The sequence below is a fragment of the Balaenoptera ricei genome, chromosome 3 (assembly GCF_028023285.1).
Source record: "Balaenoptera ricei isolate mBalRic1 chromosome 3, mBalRic1.hap2, whole genome shotgun sequence".
Lineage (NCBI taxonomy): Eukaryota > Metazoa > Chordata > Mammalia > Artiodactyla > Balaenopteridae > Balaenoptera > Balaenoptera ricei.
Window position 1 is genome coordinate 118489681 of NC_082641.1, and position 19293 is coordinate 118508973.

Below are 19293 nucleotides of genomic sequence, written 5' to 3' on the forward strand. Positions count from 1 at the left end.
ACACACACACACTTCCTTATCTTGTGTTGTCCAGAATATCCAAGTCAGTATTGAATAATAACTATGACATGAAGTGTGCTGTTATGCTCCTGATTTTTCATGGGAATAATTCTAGTGTTTTTACTGTTTAAAATGAAGGTGGCCATTTTTTTTGTGTGACAGCTGTCAAATTTTTATCAACTTTCTTTTAAATATATATCACAATAATGATCTGGAAATACTTTGTTTTGAAACTTAATATAATGTGGGATTTGTGTAGAGTCCTTTTTGGAGAACGTTGATAGTGTCTTTCTCAGATCTTTATTTTAGGTTAGGCGCTCCTAATAAACTGATGTCAGGTAGGATGGTTGGTAGTGGTTGCAAGCCTTCCTTTTCAGCCACACTTGATGAAAATTTTTTCTGCAGCTCAGAGGAAGATCTGGTGTGACTGCTTACCAAATATGTAGGAATATGAAATTTCATATAGGTAAAATATGTGATTGAATCAGATTGGCTAGCTCTTAACACAATGACATTCAGCAAATTTGAGTTAAAAAATTAAGTATAAAAGTCTAGGACTTTTTGATCTGTGGCTTAATAACATCTAGAAAAAAACAGATGTGAATTTTAGTTTTTAATCCATCATAAAAATGTTATGTGATGCAGCTGTTAAAGAACCGGAAGCAATTTTAGACTCTATTACTTGATATGTAGTATTTAGAATGAAAGGGCTAGATCTCCTCTTCTTGGATATGATTTGACCAATCTGGAGTATGACTTTAAGATCTGAGGGGTACAGTTTGAAGAAGAAATAGAATAAGATTTTAGAAAGAGGTAATTTTAGAAAAATTGGTACATAGTTATAAAAAGTAGTAAGTAAACGTAGCATAGAGTTAACTAGTGTGAAGATTCATGAAAAAGGGTCTATGACATTTTAAATGATATTATATTATGGAGAAAAACTTGGTAGTACAAACTTGAGAAAGAAATTCTATAGTAGTGTGCTACTGGTAAGGTGTTCAAGTAAAAAAAGAAACAATGAATGACGTAGGCCAGGCCGCTATGTATCGAGATACATAGCCACTTAATTTACATGCCCAAAGCTTAGCTGGATATTTAAGAAACAAAATTGAGTGATACAGATCTCTACCCTCAAACAACTCCCACCTTGTTAGGCTTGATTTGAACCCTACATGAAGCTATTTTACAGGATGAAAATGTGCTTAACGTGATTGTCATGTCCAGTCTTTTAATTTAGTTCCCATAAGTACATAACCTACTCCCAGGGAATAATCTTAAGCACTAAGAAAGTCTTATTTAAAATACAGTATCCTTTTGCTGACAAACTCTTTGGTGGGTATTCAGATTATTCTCCCGTTTGGCTTCAATATCTCTAATATGAACTTACGCATTATGGCTAGAAATCTCTTGAATTTACAGATTACGGCCAAGTTTGGTGGGAGAGCTTTATAATAACAGTCTTTGCAATAGAGCCCAAGCAGAAATCAGAACAACGTTTTTGCACAGAGTCCACTTAAACTTGTACTTGCTCCTAATTAAAAGCTTGAAAATACTTGAATTAGGAGACACTATGGAAAATGCCATAAACTGGCAAAATGAAATATTAGAAAGGAAAGGTTCTGCTAAAGAGAAGTTTTGTTAATTCATGATTGTATTCACCTAGTAATCTTACACAAAAGAAAAAAGTCTTGAGACTTTCTCATCTTTGGGATATCCACATATCCCAAGTATCTCCTAAATGTTGCTTTCCCACAGATCCCAGTTTATATGAGCAAATATTGCTTTCCCACAAACTCCAGTTTATGTCAGTAAATACCACTTTCCCACAAATCCCAGTTATGCCTAAAGATAGGGAGGCAGATGGTGGGACAAATTCTACTAGGAGAGTGCTATCCACTTATTCCTGAGACTAATTAAATCTTTTTAAAATAAACATCAGTGGCAGTTTAAACAGAAACAGGAGAAAAGGGAAGCCAAAAGTCTGAGAAGTGTGTGAATGGGGGAGAGTTTTTGTCAGGATTTTCCATGCTGATTCTCAGTATGTGTTTTCCTTTCTCCCCACTTCCTAATCCACACCCACACATCCCATTGATCTCGGAGAGGCAGAAGTGAGTGATGGTGTGAAGCGAGACCTTAATTCCTTGCCCAGGAATTGAACGTGGGTAGCCTGGATGAAAACCAGGAATCCTAGCTGCCACACCCCCTGGCTCTTGCTCCCAGTGAAAAATGCATTTCTCACAGAGGCAAAACTGTAAAAACAGGTACAAAGTTTATTATTAGAGACACAGCACAACAACAAGTGGGAGATCACACAGAGAAACAGTTTGTTTAGGTAAGATAGAAGCAAGGCAGAGATGCACACCCGGAGAGCAAGGGTGTGGGCGCCCCCCTAATGAGGAGGAGCACAGTAAAGGGGTGGTTAAGTCATCTATACAGGGCAGGTCTTCTGGGTCTTTGTTTACCTTTGGCCAATTATCTGGTTTCTTTTTCCACACCTGCCCTGCCTTAGGACCCTCCCCAACATGCGTGTGCAACAGCCCAGAGGCTATGGGATGGCCTTAGCATCACATATTATGGGGTGGTGCCCCCTCCCTTTTGACCCCCAAGGAGCCTTCCTAAGCATGTGCAATATTTCCCTTGCCCCCAGGATGGGAAATGTATGAACTCTTGATCTTTTAACAGGGTTTAGTCCCACTCGGTCCCTGCCATAAAAATGTCCAATGTCCAGTTATTTACCCTATTTCTGTTGCTGGTTTTTACATCAAGGTGCAGATCTCGAAATATAGACCGGAGTCCGGTCATAAATATGTAGTTCTGGAGCCCGTTTGTCTCTTGTATGTAATGTAAACAGGGGGCTGGTAATGAATGTCCGGCCTGGAGCCCATCTTCTTCTAACCCCAGGAAGTGTGAGGAGGAGGCTAGTTGTAAATGTCTAGCCTGGAGCCCATCTATCTCCTGCCTCACTATCCTCCTAAACCCGGGATAATTAGAAGATTGATTGCAGGTGTAAAATTCACGGGCCTTCCAAAAGTTGAGTACATCTCTCCAGGTGCATTTCATCTGCTGCTAATGGAAAAGGGAAAAGTATAACCTTTTACCCCAAAGCAGTTAGCTTGGTTAGCAGCATTAAATTAAAATGAGAAAATGCAAATCCTAATAATCTCTCACACTGAAGTAGAAAATCAGTTTTGGTTCTGAAATTTGGTGAGGAATAAATTCAATTTTTATTAGTTATTTCACATCCTAATGAGGATTCCCCAATGATGGCTATGCTTATGACTCTACCGAACAACATTTCAACGGGCTGACAGGTTTCTCGCTTTAATTTTATTCAAGACTTGGCGTCAATGATTTTTTTGGTTCCTAATTCGGAAAGACAAACTAGTCAGGGACATTTACTAGATACTTACATTGCCTTATGTGGCAGCCTGCCCTGCTTCCTTGGAAGAAATAAGGAATGGGTTTGTGATGGTCAGAGGAGACTGGTTCTTAGTGGCACACTGAAGTTACCAATCCCACTTTTAGTCTTAAAACTAGAAAACTGGAGCTGCCTATCTACTCCTGCCCCCACCTCCATTTTAATTGACAATTTAAAAAATTATTAGAGAAATATTCAAACATACACTAAAGTTGAGAGAATTGTGTAATTAACCCCATGTATCCTGTACTCAGCTTCAATAATTATCAATACTTTTAGGCAGTTTTCTGACCAGGAAATATAATGCCCTGAAAGCTTCAATTCTTTATCTCTATTTGGCTTTTGTCTTTCAAATTTTGGTTCCTGGGGCTTTGGACACTGCAATTGTATTAAAAGAAGGATTTGAGTAAGGAATTTAGTGTTTAATGTCTATGTCTTTCTCAGCTCTCCTCCCTCTTTGGAGAAGCCACTGGTTATAGGGTGCTAGGCGGAATCTGGCAGTATTTATTGCGGCCAAGAGCTGTTTTTCATAAAACAGATCACTGTCTCGATTTCCGTGCAGAAGACTGGCCAAAAAACAAAGCTGGAGAATTTATGGGTATCAAGCCAGTTCTTACCCCACCGCAGTGCTGTTTTCTAAACATTTACAGAGAGCAAATTTGCAGAACAGTTTTCTGGTCACACTCTAAAGTATCTCAGCACTTTCTCTCCCCTTCGCTTTGCACGTCCTGTTTGGGGATGAGTTGTCAATCTTTCTGAGTTTTTGGTGCTAACCTCCTCCCTCGCCCACAGCATCGGAGGCCGCTTGCAAAGCACTCCCAGTAGGGCCTCTGGGGGAAAGAGAAACTGCTGACCCGCAAGAAAGCGGAAACGTAGAACCGGAATTCCGCTCGCACACTTTTGTGTCTTGAAAAGTGAGAATCCCGGGGAAGCTTCCCAATCTGCCCCTCGCTGGCTTGGCAGCTCCCGGGATATAAGAAGGTGCAGGAAGAGACTTAAACCCGCAGCGGAGAGGCTGAGAATCCATCACGGAATGCATCCCAGCACTTGGTTTGTGGGCTCCTGTTTCCTTAAGCCTCGAAGGTGTCGTGGTTCACGGTCACGGTTCCGCCTCTCAGCGCCTCCGCCCCGCGGTTCCTGTCGGAGTTCCGCCCTCTCCGCGGGCACTGTAGGGAGTCGGTGGGTCCGAGCGCCCAGGACCCGACGCTCCGCTTTCAAGCAGTCGCGGAGAAACGCCAGCCGAGCTCAGCCCCAGTTATAAACTGTCTTCAGGTAGAGGTTGTAGACATTAAGACCTCAGCGGTCTCAGGGCGTTGTCCTAGGAAACGCCGTTTAAGGGAAGGCGTGTTAGTTGTTGGGAGCGTCTTCCTTGCCCCGCCCCGCGCTCGCTGCCAGGGCGCGGGGCGAGATCCCAGCTGGCAGGGAACCGAGACCGCGCCTCCCCAACGCCGGCGGTTTACCTCGTCTCTGCACCCCTAGGCGGCGCTGCACTTCTCCGCACCCGGCCCGCACCGCTTTCCCAGACGGCTGCCAAGCCTCCAGTCTAGCAAGCCTAGCTCGCAGCCGGCCGGCCCCGGGCAATTCCGGTATTCGGAAGGCGAACGTCGGCGGTCTCTGCACCTCCAGTCGGCAGCAGCGGCCGGTCGGCCCTCGTTTTTTTTTTTTTTAAACCACGGCTTGTGATCTCCGGGAGTCCGGAGCATGTTCCCCGGTCACCGCTGGTGGAACGAGGACGCCGAGAGGGAAGGAGGATGGTGGGCTGGAGGGTGGCGGTTCTATGTTTGTGGGTCTCCTGCGGCTCTGCAGCGGGACAGCTCGAATACTCCGTGTCGGAGGAGACCGAACGGGGCGTAGCCGTAGGCAATGTTGCCCAGGACTTGAGGCTGTCAGCGGCCTCCCTGTCCTTGCGGAACTTTCGCTTCCTTTCCAGCCACGGTGAGCCCTACTTCGAGGTCGATCTGGCCAGCGGAAGCTTGGTGGTCAGAGAGTCGGCGGATCGCGAACGGCTGTGCGGGGACAAAGCTGCCTGCGTCCTGACCTATGAGCTGGTGCTGGAGGACCCGCTGGAGCTGCGCAAGATGCACGTTCACGTCCTGGACACCAACGACAACTCGCCTCACTTCCCTGCCGGCGACGTGCAGTTGCACATTCCCGAGTTCCTGATGCCCGGAGCCCGTTTTACTCTCCCTAATGCCCAAGATGCCGACGAGGGAAGCAATGGGGTGCTAAGCTACAGCCTGAGCCCCAGCCAGCACTTTCTCCTGGACATGGGGTCGCGGGTCGACGGCAGCGAATACCCGGAGTTGGTATGGGAGAAAGCTCTGGATCAGGAGCAGCGTGCCACCCACCGGCTGGTGCTCACCGCCCGGGACGGCGGGCTGCCGGCGCGCTCCGGAGACGCACAAGTCACCATCGTCGTGGTGGACACAAACGACAATGCACCTGTATTTGAGCGCTCAGTATACCGCACCAAGGTGCCAGAGACTGCACCCAACGGGACTGTGCTATTCTGAGTTCAAGCCTCGGACCCGGATGAAGGCTCCAATGGGGAAATCCGGTACTCCTTAAGCAATAGCACGCAGGCAAAGCTGCGACACCACTTTCACGTGCACCCTAGAAATGGGGAAGTGCGGGTAGCTGCTTCACTAGGTCCGCCTGAAGCGCTGTTGGAGGCATACATCGAGGCGAGGGATGAAGGTGCCTTCGGTCTAGCCAGCACCGCCAAACTTCTGGTGGAAGTGACTGATGTGAACGATCACGCTCCCGAGGTGAACCTCCTCACTTTCTCCAGTCCAGTTTCCGAGGACACCGCCGCTGGCACAGTGATTGCCCTCCTTAGTGTAAGGGATGAGGACCTTGGTCCCAATGATAAGGTCATTTGTAGCATGTCCACTGGAGGCCCTTTTAAGCTGAAGGCTCCCTTTGACAACTACTACAGCTTGCTGACTGATGGGCCGCTGGACCGGGAGCAGGTCAGTGAATACTAGGGCCTGATCACCGCCTTAGATGGTGGCTCGCCCCCACTTAGCACCCGCAGGACACTGACTGTGTCAGTTGCTGATGTGAACGACAATACACCAAGCTTTCCTCAACCGAAACAGGAACTTCTTGTGGCTGAAAACAATGGCCCTGGGGCCTCCTTAGGACGTGTGTTTGCCCAGGACCCAGATCTGGGGAAGAATGGCATCGTCTTTTATGAGCTGTTGGATATTATCTCTGAAGGGCAGGCAGCCTCTAACTTGGTGGCAGTAGACTCCTCCAGTGGGGCTATCACTGCCAAAATTTCCTTTGACTTTGAGCAGCTCAGGGGGTGTCACTTCCAAGTGGAAGCCGAGGATGGTGGCATTCCTCCCAGAAGTGCAACAGTGACTGTGAACTTGTTTGTGGTAGACAGGAACGACAATGCTCCAGTCATCTTGTTTCCCTTGCCCAGAAATGGCTCTGTCCCAGTGGAAATTGTGCCCCGCTCTGCCAGAACAGGACACTTGGTCACAAAAGTGGTAGCAGAAGATGCAGAAAATGGCTCCAATGCTTGGCTTTCCTACTACATCTCTCAGGCTTCTGACTCGAGCCTTTTTAGAATTTCAGCCAATATGGGAGAGCTCCATACTGCTCGCTTAGTTCTTCCCACTGATGCAGTTAAACAGAGGGTGGTGGTAGTGGTTCGGGACCATGGAGACCCATCACTTTCCACCTCTGTCACACTGGGCGTTCTGTTGAGCAACTCTGTGCCTCGAGTCCTTCCAGACTTTGAAGATGGCTGGGAAACAGGCGGGCACCTGTCCGCCCAGAACCTGTATTTAGTAATTGCCCTGGCCTGTGTTTCCTTTTTATTTCTGGGGTGCTTACTTTTCTTTGTGAGTAGCAAGTTGAGCCAGATCCCAGGTTGTTGCTCTCAGAGCTGCTGTCGCTCTCCAGAGGAGTTGAGATATGGAAGCAAGATGGCTTCGAATCCTTGCATGACATCTGCCACAATAGATGTCACTACAGTCGAAAGACTTTCTCAGACCTATCTCTATCGGGCCTCTCTGGGACTTGGTTCTGACAATAACAGTTTGCTGTTGCATGGGGAATACAGTGCTGCTGACCTGAGAAATTTGGCCTCTGGGGTAGGACTGAATGTGCCAATATCCTGTATTCAGACTCAGAATAGGAAAGAGGATCGTGCAAATGTCAATGCCATGGTAAGCAAATTTTATGGGATTTGATTCCCTTGACCAGGAAATGGCCACTAGCTATTTCTGAAATGTTTCTTAGATGAGCCTTTGGCAACATTTAATCCAATGAATTGAACGCTCCTGCTTAGCATCCCCTGTGCTAAGCATTCTGGGAAGATACAGGTGTTAAAAGAGACTGTCCTTGGCCTCAAGAAGGTTACAGTTTATTTTTGAGGAAGTAAGGTAAGAAATTCAAACCTATTACAGAACAATTAAAATAATATAGCATAAAGGTCTAAAATTTAAAAAAATAAAGCACCAAAGTTTCTGGTACAGGTAATAAACAACCTGAGGTGTCTTTTTTTTTTTTATAAATTTATTTATTTTTGGCTGTGTTGGGTCCTCGTTGCTGCTCGCGGGCTTTCTCTGGTTGTGGCAAGGAGGGGCTACTCTTTGTTTCAGTGCCCGTGCTTCTCATTGCGGTGACTTCTCTTGTTGCAGAGCCCAGGCTCTAGGCACGCAGGCTTCAGTAGTTGTGGCACACAGGCTCAGTGCTCTAGAGCACAGGCTCTAGTAGTTGTGGCGCATGGGCTTCGTGGCTCCGCGGCATGTGGGATCTTCCCGGACCAGGGCTCAAACCTGTGTCCCCTGCATTGGCAGGTGGATTCTTAACCACTGCGCCACCAGGGAAGTCCCCTGGGGTGTCTTTAAATAATTCCTTTTAGGAATTTCTTTAAGGAATTACTTAAAGCAAATATCCCTTCATTAGAAGTATTTTGAGCAACAGATATGTGTAAGGCATTCTGATTCCTAAGGTGAGAATGAAAGTTATGTAAGAGTCTTTGTGTAATACAAACTTAATATCATGGACGATGAGACGTTTATTCAAACCATTACAATACATGATTTAAAAATGATGATAACCTAAAACATGTAAAAGTAAATTGCAGTGGATGTTCAAAGAAGGGAGAGAGAGAACATGAGAGAACATCTAGGCAGGGAGGAGGGAATCAGAGGAGGCTTTGTGGTAGAGATAGCTGTTGAATTGGATTGTGAATGCTATACCATTTAATAAAATGCAGCATACTCTCTAGGCTATATTTTACAATGAGTCTCATTTTGACAAAGTAGTCTTTTTTGAGAACGATACTCCAAAACACAGCTAATAGTTCCACACAGTGTTTGTAAGTACATAAACGTTCTAGGCATGTCTCAAAACACCTATTTGTACTGACAGAAAGAAGAAAAGATGATTGGGTATAAGGACTGGACAACCTTTTATTTTGTGTTCTTATTGATGTATTTCACAAAGAAGACAGATGAGTAATTGTTATGTCAGAAACATTGGTGTGTTCAGAGGTGCACTTACTATTCAAAGTCCATTCAACTTGGACTTAATATTCTTATTATTTTAGAAGCCAGTATACTTAAAGTAAGTAAATACTATATTTGGGAGTAATGCATCTAATAAAATTAAATTACACCTCAGTTTATCTGTTTGGCATTTCAAAACTTTCTGAGTGGAGTGGGAGCAATTGGCTTAGCAATTTTACAATATTACTTTCCAACTTCTCATAGAGATCATGGATGCAAGAGAAAGGTTGTGCAGAAATTAGGGAAGGGAACGAAGGGAATGTTCTACTCTTCTAGGTAATAAGGGAGAAAATTGGATAAGTTATTCTCCTTCAAATAATTATGTTCACTGCAAATAAAATAGATTTGCATCCATTATAACTTTGTATAATTAATATTCACACATGATATAATGGAATCCAATATAAATGATTAGTAAATACTTGCTGATGAATGAATAATTAAATTTGTGAATATATTAATTGGATGGAAACACTGTTCAACACAGAGGGAAAAACTTTAACTTACTTTTTATCTTTACGTGTATATATAGTTAACAGTTTAAAGGCCATTTTCAAATATATTATTTTCTTCCTTATGATATATAATCATGAAACAACACAACAGGGATTTTCTGGTCCTAGAGCTAGCATGAAAAATCTCAATGCTGTATTCTGGGGTTAAATAAAAATCCAGTTCCTGTAGATAACAAAGTGATTAGTAGGGATGCACATCATAATACTGTGAACTTTGCAGTGAATGAAAATTAAAATGCAGTTAATTTTAAGGGAGAAAATTGGTGCACAAAATGTTAGTATTTCAGGTATCAAAACACAGTGTATAAACTCTCTATTAAGAAAATTCACCATTTATTTCTTTTATTTCATTGCTTTCTGTAACAAGGAGAGATAAGGATACCAGCAATGTCTATGAAGTTTAAGAATCAGGAATTGTTTGAGAGAAACATTTTGACTAGACTACGAAGGAAACATAAGTAAGTGATAGGAAGATCAATGGATCTGAGAGTTAGAAGGAAAATTATCTACTTAAAAGGAAAAAAATGTAGTTAATAACAGAGGAAAATGTCCCCTGCCACAGAATTTTTAAACTTATGTGAGTGATAAAGTAACAGAGATATACTGTTTAGACGTGCAGGGCTATTGTGCCATCTCACTCATCCAGTTGAACAGTCTTTTTCCATCATTGTTGATATTTCGCTTTTTAGGTTGTTCATTGTCTGTTAATTTGTGTGGGCTGGATATTTCCTTATATATATAGAAAGTTTGATGTATAAAAACATGGGAAAATAAATTCTATAAAGCTGGAGTATTTGTAATTCAACACAGGCACTTATTATTTACTTCTTCCTATCCAAGTGCATATTGATCCAATCTTGATTCTTTAGAAAAGAATGCTTATCATAGTGTTCACTGAATGCCTTAAGAACAACTACAGAATTCTAGAAATAAGGTATTTGTTGCTTCAGTTTTATAAAACATATACCCTTTGAAAAGCGTGAAATTTCATAATTTTAACTGTGTGCCCGAATCACACAGAATCATGTTGATGCATATGTGTTTATATTTTGTTCTAACTCTAAGCTCTTCTGTCTTATTTTAGTTTAGAGTGTATGTTAGTATAATTTACAATACTAAAAAAAATTAACTTAAGAAATTCAGGAAGAAAAAAAGAAATTCAGGAAAACCTTTTATCTATATCTCTTCTTTGTTAATATTTAACAGATATAACCAAAATTGACCCACTGTGCAACAAGTAGACAACACGAGTCTCATGGCAATTTTTTCTGTTAAAATTCTTGATAGACAATTTAATTTTTTAGATGGTATCTGAGGTGTAAACTCTACTATTTAAAATTAGTTGCATTGGCAATTTTTTTAAGATAGTAAATATTAATGTAGCAAAAATGCACAACAGCATACAATTAAATTTATTAAAAATTCCACATGAAAATTATATTTTAAACATACCAATGTTTTATTAGTGTATCGTTCTTCTGGGATTAAGGCAGTTTCTCTTTTGCCAGGATCTATGGAGTATAAAATATTTCCCCTTTGCAGTGTTGTTTGTTAACAGAGTGGTAGAATGTTTTTGGCATGCTGGGTGTTTTTATTTGCTAACGTATATTCCTTAAGTAGACTTTCCCATAGGTTAATTGGATGTTTCCTTATATCTATTTTGACTTTGAAGCTGATAACCACACACCGAAAAACTTTAGAGTGCAGTAACTAAGGAAGCGTGCAAGGTATATGATATATATTCAGATTAAAAAATATGTAAATAGATAGCACAATAGTATTCATTGTATAATGCAAAAACCTCAAACTAGTGAAAAGGAGAGAAAAAGAGCATCATAACTTGAGTAGAAAAAAGAAAAGCAATGCTTTTGGGAGATGTATGAGTGGGAAAGTTTTGACAACGTCTGATAATATTAATGACCTATTGATTTTTGTTGCCTTCAATATTTGCAGTTAGAGGGAAACAATAATATTCCAGAGACTAAATACACTTTAGCTGGCTTGGGACGAAGGTAGACTAAATTACTAAGAGGTTTTTACATTGCTCAAATGCGTGTAACGTGAATATCAGAAATAACATTTGGCAGAATGTCAAATGAATGTAAATCACAATCTAGGACTCTGATTAAAGTATGGGAAGCAAGGAATTTATTGGTAAGGATTATTCTTTAAAACGAAAACTTAATGATAAAGGTGGTTACTCACCTTGTTCCCAATTTTAATTGATGAGATGAGAATGGGTCAGGAAACCATGTGTCTCTTTTATACTGCATTTATGAGAAAGAATTAGGATAAGAATTTCTTCCTCAAGCTATAAACACAGAAGGTCATTATATATTCATCTGGAACTTGTCTTGGAATCTAGGAATGAATATGCAGTCACGTTGTCTCCTATGCTGCAGAGAAAGAGAAAAGCCTTTCTGTCCCAACCCAAATTGCTGGCTGTTCCTAGAGCCATCTGGTTGCCAGGTACACATATACTGTTTTCATAGCTAAGCTCTATTGACATACCTCAAAATGTACTCTCTGAATTCAGGCACATTATGTTTATTCTTTAGAATCTTTAAGCAAAGATCACAGCTGTTTTGTTTAGAATCAAAATGATGCTCATTCAAAATAAAAACAACCAATTAAGACATCTTAATAGTGGGTTTTGGCATCTATATTCATCACTTGAGATTGGCATGTCATTTTCCTTTCTTTTAAGGATTTGGTATCAAGGTTATGCTGGCCTTATTAAACAAGTTAGAAGTGTTTTTTTTCCTCTCCTTTTTTTCTAGTCTCTGGTAATGTTTGTTAAGATTGGTGTTATTTCTGTCTTAAATATTTAGTAGGATTCACTAGGGATGTTCTCTGTGCCTTAAGTTTTCTTTGTGGGAAAGTTTTAAATCATGAAATCACATTTCTTTATTAGTAAGAGAAATATTCATATTTTTATTCTTCTTATTTCATTTCTGTAAATTCTTTTTCCAGAAATATGTTAATTTTATCTAAATTTTCAAATATTTTGGCATAAAGTTTTTTATAATATCCTCTTTGTGATCTTTGTAACATCTACAGGATCTGTAGTGATATTCCTCTTTCCAATCTTGACGTTATTGTCACCTCTCATTTTTCCTGGTTAGACTTGGAAGTAGCTTATTATATTAGCCTTTCAGGACTAACCTGGCTTTTGGGATTCTCTTGCTTGTATATTTGCTTTCTATTTAATTGATTTCTGCTCTTAACATTATTTACCTCCTAATATTTTATTTATGTTCAATTTGCTATTTGATTTCTAGCTTCTTATACAGCTTATTGTTTTTCAGGTTTTGTTATTTTTAATGTATGGATTTAAAGCTGAAAAATTCCCCTAAGTATGGTATTAGCTGCTTCATGCAAATCATATTTTTAAAATTTTAATTGAAGTATAACATACATAAAAGTTCATATATCGTATATGTATAACATGCTGAACAATCCAAAATCAACAGAATCATGTAATCACCACAGAGGTAAAGAAGTAGAAGAGCATTACCAGCACCCCAAGCCCCCCTCAGCCTCCTCTATCTTTATTCCCTTCTGAAATATAACTATTATCATGAATTCCAACATCATAAAAATAGAATCGTATGGTATGATTATGTTTTTGTGTCTGGCTAATTTAATTCAATATCATACATGTGACAATCATCTGGCCTGCTGTGTATAGCAATAATCCATCAATTAAATTGCTGTATGTCACATTGTATGAATATATCACAATTTATTTATCCATTTTTCTGCTGATGGACATTTTTTTCAAGTTTATTTTTGCTATTATGGACAATTCTGCTATGAACATTTTTTCCATGTCTTTCGGTGCACATATTTGCATTTCTGTTGACTATGTATCTAGTAGTAGAAATTGCTTGGTTATATGGTATGAGTATGCTCAACTTTAATAGATACTGCCAACAGGTTCCCAAATTAGTTGTTCCAAGTTCCTCTCCTGCCAGCAGCGCTTGAGAGTTTCAGTTACTCCACATTCTTGAATAATTAGTATTACCAGACTTTTACATTTTCATTGTTATAGTGGTGTGTACTAGTATCTCATTTTTAAAATTTAAGTTCTAGATTTGTGTTTTTTTCCATGTAATGTAATAATTGAATACTGAACAGTCTACAAAGTGAATATTAAAATGCTTAGATCATTCATCCCTCCCTTCCATTGTATACTTTTTTTAAAGTCAGGTTTATTGGTTGTTTGAGAAATATTGGTTCACTGAGCTATACAGATCTTCCAAATGTGGACACATTTTATTATGCGATAACAAAAAATCACATTTGTCAATACCACCATTGATCTCATCAGACAGTCTTTTAGTATTGGGAAGCTACAAGCTCATGGTGGCAGACAAAAGTTTTCCAAAATTATGATTCTTACTCAAAATCTTAAATTTTATCATTTGCAACAAATACTGTCACTTGTTTTCCTTGCAGTGACAGGCTCATTTCATTCATTTTTAAGAGAATGTCTGTCTTCTGGTGTTATAAATACCCAAGTTCATCTTGTAAATTTCCTGTCTCAGACCTGGAGTCAACCATTCTACAGGATCCTTCAATTCTTTTTTCTGGGAGATGGTATTTAGAAATATAATCTGGACAATAGGTGTGCTTATTCCTACATGGTTGAGTCAGCGTTTCTAGGTGTGAACTAGGGGATATGCATTTTTTAAAAGGTAAAATAAATCACAAGTTCATACTAATCTTTACAATTCAAGTTCAGAACTCTAAGGTTTTTGCTTAATTTCATTGCTCTTACATTTGTATCTCCTTTCTCCCATAAAAATCCCAGTGTTCATTTATATCAACATAATTACTAATTTATTACCACACACTACTCAAAGAACAGACTTAGAAAACAATATCAGCATTACACCAACAATGTGATTACAGTAACAGTTTAATATTTTTGCCATTCTTTTCATTTGTAGGGTATATTTTACTAGGCTTGTACAAGTTACTGTGTTTTAAAGTATCTTGGAATAGTTCATCTCTGTGTAGTTATGCCACCAACTACATAGAGTTAGGTTCATTTGTTTCAAGTTGCTTTCACAGTGAGGGCTTGCTTTTTTAAAAAAATGTTTTAATTTAATTTTATTTATTTTTTTATGCAGCAGGTTCTTATTAGTCATCAATTTTATACACATCAGTGTATACATGTCAATCCCAATCGCCCAATTCATCACACCACCATCCCCACCCCGCCGCGGCTTTCCCGCCTTGGTGTCCATACGTTTGTTCTCTACATCTGTGTCTCAACTTCTGCCCTGCAAACCGGTTCATCTGTACCATTTTTCTAGGTTCCACATACATGTGTTTATATACGATATTTGTTTTTCTCTTTCTGACTTACTTCACTCTGTATGACAGTCTCTAGATCCATCCACGTCTCAACAAATGACCCAATTTCGTTCCTTTTTATGGCTGAGTAATATTCCATTGTATATATGTACCACATCTTCTTTATCCATTCATCTGTCGATGGGCATTTAGGTTGCTTCCATGACCTGACTATTGTAAATAGTGCTGCAATGAACATTGGGGTGCATGCGTCTTTTTGAATTATGGTTTTCTCTGGGTATATGCCCAGTAGTGGGATTGCTAGATCATATGATAATTCTATTTTTGGTTTTTTAAGGAACCTCCATACTGTTCTCCATAAAGGCTGTATCAATTTACATTCCCACCAACAGTGCAAGAGGGTTCCCTTTTCTCCACACCCTCTCCAGCATTTGTTGTTTGTAGATTTGCTGATGATGCCCATTCTAACTGGTGTGAGGTGATACCTCATCGTAGTTTTGATTCACATTTCTCTAATAATTAGTGATGTTGAGCAGCTTTTCTTGTGCTTCTCAGCCATCTGTATGTCTTCTTTGGAGAAATGTCTATTTAGGTCTTCTGCACAATTTTGGATTGGGTTGTTTGTTTCTTTAATATTGAGCTGCATGAGCTGTTTATATATTTTGGAGATTAATCCTTTGTCCATTGATTCGTTTGCAAATATTTTCTCCCATTCTGAGGGTTGTCTTTTCGTCTTGTTTATGGTTTCCTTTGCTGTGCAAAAGATTTTAAGTTTTATTAGGTCCCATTTGTTTATTTTTGTTTTTATTTCCATTACTCTAGGAGGTGGATCAAAAAAGATCTTGCTGTGATTTATGTCAAAGAGTATTCTTCCTATGTTTTCCTCTAAGAGTTTTATAGTGTCCACTCTTACATTTAGGTCTCTAATCCATTGTGAGTTTATTTTTGTGTATGGTGTTAGGGAGTGTTCTAATTTCATTCTTTTACATGTAGCTGTCCAGTTTTCCAAGCACCACTTATTGAAGAGACTGTCTTTTCTCCATTGTATATCCTTGCCTCCTTTGTCATAGATTAGTTGACCATAGGTGTGTGGGTTTATCTCTGGGCTTTCTATCTTGTTCCATTGATCTATGTTTCTGTTTTTGTGCCAGTACCATATTGTCTTGATTACTGTAGCTTTGTAGTATAGTCCGAAGTCAGGGAGTCTGATTCCTCCAGCTCCGTTTTTTTCCCTCAAAACTGCTTTGGCTCTTCGGGGTCTTTTGTGTCTCCATACAAATTTTAAGATTTTTTGTTCTAGTTCCATAAAAAATGCCATTGGTAATTTGATAGGGATTGCATTGAATCTGTAGATTGCTTTGCGTAGTATAGTCATTTCCACAGTATTGATTCTTCCAATCCAAGAACATGGTATATCTCTCCATCTGTTTGTATCATCTTTAATTTCTTTCATCAGTGTCTTATAGTTTTCTGCATACAGGTCTTTTGTCTCCCTAGGTAGGTTTATTCCTAGGTATTTTATTCATTTTTTTGGAATGGTAAATGGGAGTGTTTCCTTAATTTCTCTTTCAGATTTTTCATCATTAGTGTATAGGAATGCAAGAGATTTCTGTGCATTAATTTTGTATCCTGCAACTTTACCAAATTCATTGATTAACTCTAGTAGTTTTCTGGTGGCATCTTTAGGATTCTCTATGTATAGTATCATGTCATCTGCAAACAGTGACAGTTTTACTTCTTCTTTTCCAATTTGTATTCCTTTTATTTCTTTTTCTTTAATTGCCGTGGCTAGGACTTGCAAAACTATGTTGAATAATAGTGGTGAGAGTGGACATCCTTGTCTTGTTCCTAATCGTAGAGGAAATGCTTTCAGTTTTTCACCATTGAGAATGATGTTTGCTGTGGGTTTGTCATATATGGCAATATGGTTTGTTGTTATTATGTTGAGGTAGGTTCCCTCTATGCCCACTTTCTGGAGAGTGTTTATCATAAATGGGTGTTGAATTTTGTCAAAAGCTTTTTCTGCATCTACTGAGATGATCATATGGTTTTTATCCTTCAATTTGTTAATATGGTGTTTCACATTGATTGATTTGCATATATTGAAGAATCCTTGCATCCCTGGGATAAATCCCACTTGATCATGGTGTATGATCCTTTTAATGTGTTGTTGGGTTCTGTTTGCTAGCATTTTGTTGAGGATTTTTGCATCTATATTCATCAGTGATATTGGTCTGTAATTTTCTTTTTTTGTAGTATCTTTGTCTGGTTTTTGTATAAGGGTGATGGTAGCCTCATAGAATGAGTTTGGGAGTGTTCCTTCCTCTGCAATTTTTTGGAAGAATTTGAGAAGGATGGGTGTTAGCTCGTCTCTAAATGTTTGATAGAATTCACCTGTGAAGCCATCTGGTCCTGGGACCTTTGTTTGTTGGAAGATTTTTAATCACAGTTTCAATTTCATTACGTGTGATTGGTCTGTTCTTATTTTCTATTTCTTCCTGTTTCAGTCTTGGAAGTTTATACCTTTCTAAGAATTTGTCCATTTCTTCCAGGTTGTCCATTTTATTGGCATAGAGTTGCTTGTAGCAGTCTCTTTGGATGCTTTGTATTTCTGCAGTGTCTGTTGTAACTTCTCCTTTTTCATTTCTAATTTTATGGATTTGAGTCATTTCCCTCTTTTTCTTGATGAGTCTGGCTAATGGATTATCAATTTTGTTTATCTTCTCAAAGAACCAGCTTTTAGTTTTATTGATCTTTGCTATTGTTTTCTTTGTTTCTATTTCATTTATTTCTGCTCTGATCTTTATGATTTCTTTCCTTCTGCTAAATTTGGGTTTTGTTTGTTCTTCTTTCTCTAGTTCCTTTAGGTGTAAGGTTAGATTGTTTACTTGAGATTTTTCTTGTTTCTTTAGGTAGGCTTGTATAGCTATAAACTTCCCTCTTAGAACTGCTTTTGCTGCATCCCATAGGTTTTGGATCGTTGTGTTTTCATTGTCATTTGTCACTAGGTATTTTTTGATTTCCTCTTTGATTTCTTCAGTGATCGCTTGGTTATTTAGTAACGTATTGTTTAGCCTCCATGTGTTAGTGTTTTTTACGTTTTTTTCCCCTTGTAATTGATTTCTAATCTCATAGCGTTTTGGTCAGAAAAGGTGCTTGATATGATTTCAATTTTCTTAAATTTACTGAGGCTTGATTTGTGACCCAAGATGTGATCTATCCTGGAGAATGTTCTGTGCGCACTTGAGAAGAAAGCGTAATCTGCTGTTTTTGGATGGAATGTCCTATAAATATCAATTAAATCTATCTGGTCTATTTTGTCATTTAAAGCTTCTGTTTCCTTATTTATGTTCTGTTTGGATGATCTGTCCATTGGTGTAAGTGAGGTGTTAAAATCCCCCACTATATTGTGTTACTGTCAATTTCCTCTTTTATAGCTGTTAGCAGTTGCCTTATGTATTGAGGTGCTCCTATGTTGGGTGCATATATATTTATAATTGTTATATCTTCTTCTTGGATTGATCCCTTGATCATTATGTAGTGTCTTTCCTTGTCTCTTGTAACGTTCTTTATTTTAAAGTCTATTTTATCTGATATGAGTATTGCTATTCCAGCTTTCTTTGATTTCCATTTGCATGGAATATCTTTTTCCAACCCCTCACTTTCAGTTGAATGTGTCCCTAGGTCTGAAGTGGGTCTCTTTTAGACAGCATATATATGGGTCTTGTTTTTGTATCCATTCAAGAAGCCTGTGTCTTTTGGTTGGAGCATTTAATCCATTCACGTTTAAGGTAATTATTGATATGTATGTTCCTATGACCATTTTCTTAATTGTTATGGGTTTGTTTTTGTAGGTCCTTTTCTTCTCTTGTGTTTCCCACTTAGAGAAGTTCCTTTAGAATTTGTTGTAGAACTGGTTTGGTGGTGCTGAATTCTCTTAGCTTTTGCTTGTCTGTAAAGCTTTTGATTTCTCCATCGAATCTGAATGAGATCCTTGCTGGGTAGAGTAATCTTGGTTGTAGGTTCTTCCCTTTCATCACTTTATCATGCCACTCCCTTCTGGCTTGTAGAGTTTCTGCTGATAAATCAGCTGTTAACCTTTTGGGAGTTTCCTTGTATGTTATTTGTTGTTTTTCCCTTGCTGGTTTCAATAATTTTTCTTTGTGTTTAATTTTTGTCAATTTGATTACTATGTGTCTCGGTGTGTTTCTCCTTGGGTTTGTCCTGTATGGGGCTTGCTGAGCTTCCTGGACTTGGGTGGCTATTTCCTTTACCACGTTAGGGAAGTTTTTGACTATAATCTCTTCAAATATTTTCTCTGGTCCTTTCTCTCTCTCTTCTCCTTCTGGGACCCCTATAATGCGAATGCTGTTGCGTTTAATGTTGTCCCAGAGGTCTCTTAGGCTGTCTTCATTTCTTTTCATTCTTTTTTCTTTATTCTCTTCCGCAGCAGTGAATTCTCCTATTCTGTCTTCCAGGTCACTTATCCGTTCTTCTGCCTCAG

General features: G+C 39.3%; 3 protein-coding genes across 3 annotated transcripts in view; all 3 read left to right on the forward strand.

The window, feature by feature from the left end:
- The window catches only part of LOC132362574 (protocadherin alpha-9-like), a 92344-nt gene that overhangs the window by 40955 nt on the left and 32096 nt on the right, over positions 1-19293 (forward strand).
- The window catches only part of LOC132363399 (uncharacterized), a 92253-nt gene that overhangs the window by 10246 nt on the left and 62714 nt on the right, over positions 1-19293 (forward strand). Inside the window, exons 2-6 of the mRNA XM_059919108.1 lie at positions 4502-4690; positions 4898-5060; positions 5225-5884; positions 5939-6390; positions 6520-7602. Of these exons, the coding sequence (XP_059775091.1) occupies positions 4502-4690; positions 4898-5060; positions 5225-5884; positions 5939-6390; positions 6520-7602 (2547 nt within the window). The remainder of the gene's footprint in view (positions 1-4501; positions 4691-4897; positions 5061-5224; positions 5885-5938; positions 6391-6519; positions 7603-19293) is intronic.
- PCDHAC1 (protocadherin alpha subfamily C, 1) lies at positions 5170-7626 on the forward strand. Its single transcript, XM_059919520.1, is given in 1 exon segment — positions 5170-7626. A coding segment is annotated over 1 exon segment (2457 nt).